Source organism: Cherax quadricarinatus, chromosome 24 (genome assembly GCF_038502225.1).
Source record: "Cherax quadricarinatus isolate ZL_2023a chromosome 24, ASM3850222v1, whole genome shotgun sequence".
In the NCBI taxonomy this organism is placed as follows: Eukaryota; Metazoa; Arthropoda; class Malacostraca; order Decapoda; family Parastacidae; genus Cherax; species Cherax quadricarinatus.
Window position 1 is genome coordinate 12,110,431 of NC_091315.1, and position 5,934 is coordinate 12,116,364.

The window sequence follows — 5,934 nt, forward strand, 5'->3', positions numbered from 1 at the left end:
GCTTTGATCCACTAGGCTTAGTGTCACCCCTTCCAATAGGAGGGAAATTAATACAAGAAGCATGGAAGCTTAAATGTACATGGGATGAAGCCCTACCTAATGAAATTAAAAAGTGGGAAGATTGATAGGTCATTATGTTCAGATACCACTGTTGGAATTCTCACATAATGTAGTAAGTCAAGATGGTGGCATGTCTATGACTAAAGTGGCTCCAATTAAAGCGCTTACATTTCCTCAGTTGCAATTAACAGCCATTTACATAGGTGTCAAATTAGCTAATTTGGTAAGAGATAAATTGCAGGAGATAAATATTAGCGACACTGTGATTTGGTCTGGTAATGAGGTGTCCTTACAGTGGATTCGTAATGGTAACAGTAAGATTGTGTACCTCCATAACAGTCACTGAAATTAATCAAATGCAAGAAAAACGTAAGAGTTTGGGTCAACATTTATTAACATTTAATCATATACCTGGTGACGAAAATCCAGCTGATTTCTTGTCACGAAGCTTGACTTATGATAAATATTTGAATACTGTATCATGGTTCAAAGGACCAAGTTGGTTGATAAATAAAATTGACCTTTACAAAAGGCACCTGCTGAAATTACTGTGACCACCGCTCCAATAATTTGTCCCTCGTTGGCCATTGAGATTAACAGATATTCTTCCTTACTCAAAGTAATTAATGTAACATTGCTAGTGCTTTAATTTATAAACAAAATGAATATTTCATATAATTTTTTACATCCTCTGAAATACTGGATTCAGAGGATGCAAGAAGAAATCTATGGAGATGAAATTAAATCATTGATAAAAGGAAAAATTGTAAAAGGTTCAATAATAAATAAATTAGGGCTGTATTTATTTGATGTAATTAAATGTATAGATAGGTAATATGCTGAACTGTGTAAATATGTAATGTATCCTATTATACCAAAGCTAATTCTCTGAAAATTTTAATTACTATAAATTTGTGTAAAAATTGTAAAGCAAGGTGGAGTACAAAGTAATTTCAATTAATTAAGTCGTTCATCAACGATCTCCACTTAGCTGCAATGTGATTTTTTTATATAATTTTCCTGAATTCAGCATATGTAAATATGAATAATATAATAATTGTGTATTACAATGTGATGCTGATTTGACCCTTCAAGAAATTTTTGGTGGCAGTGGCAGTGGAGTGATGCTAAGATGGGGATGCTATAGTGGAAATAATGTGTGAGCACTGGTCTGTTAATAGTGAAATTTAATCCGATGTCATTGAGGCCATAACTGGGTGTTTCATGTCCCCTACTGAAAAACTGGGACAGGAAATTTGCAGGATCTCCAGAATTACATGTGGATGGTGAAATATAAGGAAATTACACCATCACTCACACAGGGAAATGTGCCATTGTCCTTTCATTTAGATTTCATGCTGGCCAGTGTAGGTTTCTATATGTTAGGTAGGCATTGTGGTGGTATCCATCTACAGTAATTAAATGGTAAGTGGTAATATGAATTTCTTTTCTAATAACACTATTGTATTATATGTATTGTACAATAATTATATTGTGTATCCAGCAAGCCTAATAACATAATTTTCCATTATTGGTATTAATGTTTAATATTGTAATTATTAATTTAATGTCAGGTCAAGCTTATCATGAGTGGTGATGGAGTGGGCATCGAAGAAGTGACAGTCCTGTGACCTAATATGACTAAGTCCCACTTACTTCACCCACATTACTTGCACATAATAGTTCAGGTAATACCCTGTAAACCTCATGCAGGTAATTTCTCACACAAAATATAAAAAATAGAGTGAGTGGTAGATATGAAGTACAAAGTAATGTAAATAAAAAATAATTGATTATATACTTTTCTATTAAAAAATTGTACACATTTAAAAGACTAGAAAGCCATTGCATAATACATTTTTATACAGATCTGTGGCACCAATGAAATTATTACTTAGCAGTAACTAGGATTTTAACTCGTTATATAAACCATAGAAAATGCTGGGTTTTAACAATGTTGGGGAGATAATAATCATCCAAGCACAATCCACGAAATCCTTCATTACATTAGTGACCCAGCTTGGGGAAAAAATGTTCCTTGTTTACTGGTTGTTACACAGTAACTAATAAATAAAATGGCATTATCTTCACGCTGCATTTCTTTAAACTGACACCTACTTAACAAAAGACATCACATTTTAAACCATTTACAGATTTCAAACCTTTTTAGTGCTATCTTAGTTGCAAAGTTACATATCAACAAACATTCAAATGAATGCATGTATTGTTACACCTTTTTCTTTTAATTACAATATTATTATTATACCTAGTGGGAAGCATTAAACCCAAAAGGGTTATACAGCCCCTGAGAAATGGGAGTCAATCGGGTTTGATCTAAGAGGGAGAACAAGAGCCCCTTTACCAACATCAAAGAACCTCCCTTGAGATGTACAGTATCCATAATTACATTTACATTTCCTTGATAAAATTTTGAAAAACTTCAAATCTGCCAAACATGAAGGTAGCCTGCTATATCAAAAATATATATTATTTACTTTAGCAATTCTCCTGTCAAGTTTCTTTATTATTTATATACCACCTGCTTTTAGTGTTGTTATTATTATTAATAAAGATTTTATTGCCTGAGTAAAATAAACACTTGATTTTTAATAACTAATGTTAAAATACAAATCAGTTATAATTTTCCACGGGGTTTTCCTACAAAAAAGGTCCATAAACCTTTACAATCTCTCCGTGTCCCTTGCCAAGGGGTGCGAGAGGAGGAAGTTTAGCCCTCACACAGGTCTTGCTCACACTGATCTCTGGAGGTCGTCTCTGGCATGGGTTGATGTAGCATGATCGAGCATGATCCCACACTTTGCCCAACACGTCCGGGTCACCTTCCGATGGGCCAACCAAGAAATCACAGAAGTAATCAGCATTATTTGGCAGTTCAACGCAACAGTGGAGGTGATCGACGTGGAGTGTGTAGAAGCGATTCAACCCTTCACGTTTGACTCCAACCTTTTCAGCAAGTGTTCCAGTGACATGGACGTCGTCGATCCAGAAGTATGGCCATTTGATGGATTCAGCCACAATGGCTGAAGCAGCGTCCATGGTCATGGCATAAGCCCAGCCAGACATGAACGGGGCGTAATACTTCTCTGGATACTCTTTCTCACTCACATACCACTTGCTGGCTTTATTTCGAACAGGTTTGGCCTCGATTTGCATCAGTCCTAGAATAAGATTCTTTCTGCCCCAGAATCTGGTTCTCAGTTTGTCACGAAATTGGTATAAGTCAACGGCTATGTCATCGTCCATTTTAATTATAAATTTAGTGTGTGGACAGTAATGTGTAGCCCACTGTAGGCCCATAATGTGCTTGTAGGTGAGGTTGTGATAGTGCTCCTTGAAATTTCCCTGGATTATATCATGATGCATTAAGTTTTCTTCATTGATGCTCCACTGGGAAGTCTTGTGGTAAAGCTCCTGATCTTCCCACTCGGCTCGAGCGAGAAGAAAGACCCTACGCATTCCTAGGTCCCTCAGGTCCTCCTCTGGGATGTGTTGGCGCATCAGGTCCCGTTCCATACGATTCGCTGGATGAGTGTGGATTATCACTATTATAAAAACATCCGCGCTGCAAACATCATTATTAATTATATAGGTAAATCCTGGAAGATCCAACAATGGTACACGGGAAGGATACAGAGGATGAACACTGACAGGAGATGGGGTGATGAGTTTGTGTGTAGCGGGGTCCTGCCACACCCCTATCATAAACACCACAGCCAGAGTAAGGCACACAAGCAGCAGTCCACCAGGGTGGCACCCAGTCACTTGCTTCATCATAATGGCTACAGTCTGACATCTCGCATTCACTGACAAATTGCATAGCGATTTTTTCACAAATCTTGAAAGCGGCATTGCACTCCATTAGTTCATCCTAATTATATACGGTGTAGTTTGTGGAATGTAATGACAGCTATTTTGGTTCATTTTGAAGTTTCTTGTTATTTGTACAAATCATTTATAAGGTCATGTACAACAGCCAACACCATCATGAGTTAATTAATGATTTATCCATACTGAAATCACTGACTTTACATGATTAACTAGGTAAAAACAATTTCGTACCGGTAAGTTTTTCCTTTTCAAGCTTTCGCGACCTTGAGCAATGAGGACAGATCACTGTAGTGTAACTTCTTCAGCCTTTACTTAGTCACCTGTTGGTTAATATGCGGGATTCTCAGCATCTCCGTAAGCTGAGAGATTCAAGAATCAAACATTTCTTGCCCTTTTCAAGCATTAATTAGAAACACCAGAGCAATATAACTACTCAGAACAGGTGGTGATGTTCAACTGAATCTCACCTGCTGCACCGTCGCTTCAACATTATTATTCCCAACAAATTTATAGAAAACGGCAATTTAAAGGATTATAAGGGGTAGATAAAATAAAATATTTTACTTCCTCAAATCAGGATTTTTTTTTTAATATACCAGCCGTTTCCCACCAAGGTAAAATAACTAGAAACAGGTGTGTGGGCATCACAATTCAAGACCCTCTGCACTTTAATATCCTCACCCCTCCCTCATAGTGCCGGCACCGTGCTTCCCATCTCCAAGGCTCAAACCATGGAAGGAAGGAGCGCTAAACCTATAAGGGTCATACAGCACCTGATGGAATGGAAGGTAATCAAGTTTGATCGGAAGACAGGTTAAATTCCCTCACCAGATTAGATTTTGCCACCGAACTGGCTAGTTTATTGTGCACCCCATATCCATCCTGTGAACGGTAGGTCAAGAGCATATGGATACACAAACGGCCTAGGAACTAGGCCCCAAAAGGGTTAACAGGTGTACATATCGATTTATATCTACAGTTCACTTATCTGTTACAAGCAAATTTAGGAAATTTGCTTAGTATATCTGGTATCTTATTTTCATTAATAAGATATCTTGACATGTTACACAGGTACACTAAAGCCCCCCTTCAAGGCTGGCGATATTGCAGACCTGGAGAGTGTACAAAGAACTTTCACGGCACACATAAATGCGATAAGACACCTAAACTACTGGGAACGGTTAAAGGTCCTTGATCTGTATTCCCTCGAACGCAGGCGAGAGAGAAACATGATAATATACACTTGGAAGGTCCTGGAGGGATTGGTACCAAACCCGCACACGAAAATCGCTCCATATGAAAGCAAAAGACTCGGCGGGAGATGCAACATTCCCCCGGTGAAAAGCAGGGGCGCCACGAGTACACTGAGAGACAACACAATAAGTATCCGGGGCTCAAGACTGTTCAACTGCCTCCTAGCATACATAAGGGGGATTACCAAGAAACCCCTGGCTGTCTTCAAGAAGGCACTGGACAGGCACCTAAAGTCAGTACCTGACCAACCGGGCTGTGGTTCGTACGTCAGCTTGCGTGCGGCCAGCAGTAACAGCCTGGTTGATCAGACCCTGATCCACCATGAGGCCTGGTCTCAGACCGGGCCGCGGGGGCGATGAACCCCGAAACCCTATCCAGGTAAACTCCAGGTTATTATACTTTCTCTGTAATCAAATCAAATCAAATCATGTTTATTCTCTATAAAGATTACAATGTGGGGTATACATATTATAGGATATTGTGTGGTTTACATATTATATAAAAACTAATTACAGAGAGAGCCACTATCACACCTAGCATGACTAGGCATTTCGGGCAGACTAAGATTAAATCAAAACTCTATATTGGTACAGATTAAGGAGCATATTGATATTAAGGCTAAATAACTGCATTGCAGTTCGTAAATTTAGCAATGTGAATGGTTTTGTTTTGGTACAATACATAGTTTCTATTGAAGCTCCTATATTGGAGTATCACAGGCAAACTTATGACTAGTTAAGATTCATTAGATAATAGTTGTATTACGTATTT

General features: G+C 38.2%; 1 protein-coding gene across 1 annotated transcript; it reads right to left on the reverse strand.

Annotated features, from left to right (window-relative positions):
• Positions 1-435: 435 nt before the first annotated feature.
• LOC128690795 (beta-1,3-galactosyltransferase 5-like) lies at positions 436-4,388 on the reverse strand. The gene has a single exon (XM_053779516.2). The coding sequence runs from the start codon at positions 3,928-3,930 to the stop codon at positions 2,719-2,721; it is 1,212 nt and encodes a 403-aa protein (XP_053635491.2). The 5' UTR covers positions 3,931-4,388; the 3' UTR covers positions 436-2,718.
• Positions 4,389-5,934: the final 1,546 nt, after the last annotated feature.

Bases quoted from the DNA above. Each gene is read 5' to 3' on its own strand.
- LOC128690795 (XM_053779516.2), bottom strand. From the start codon at position 3,930: ATGCCGCTTTCAAGATTTGTGAAAAAATCGCTATGCAATTTGTCAGTG.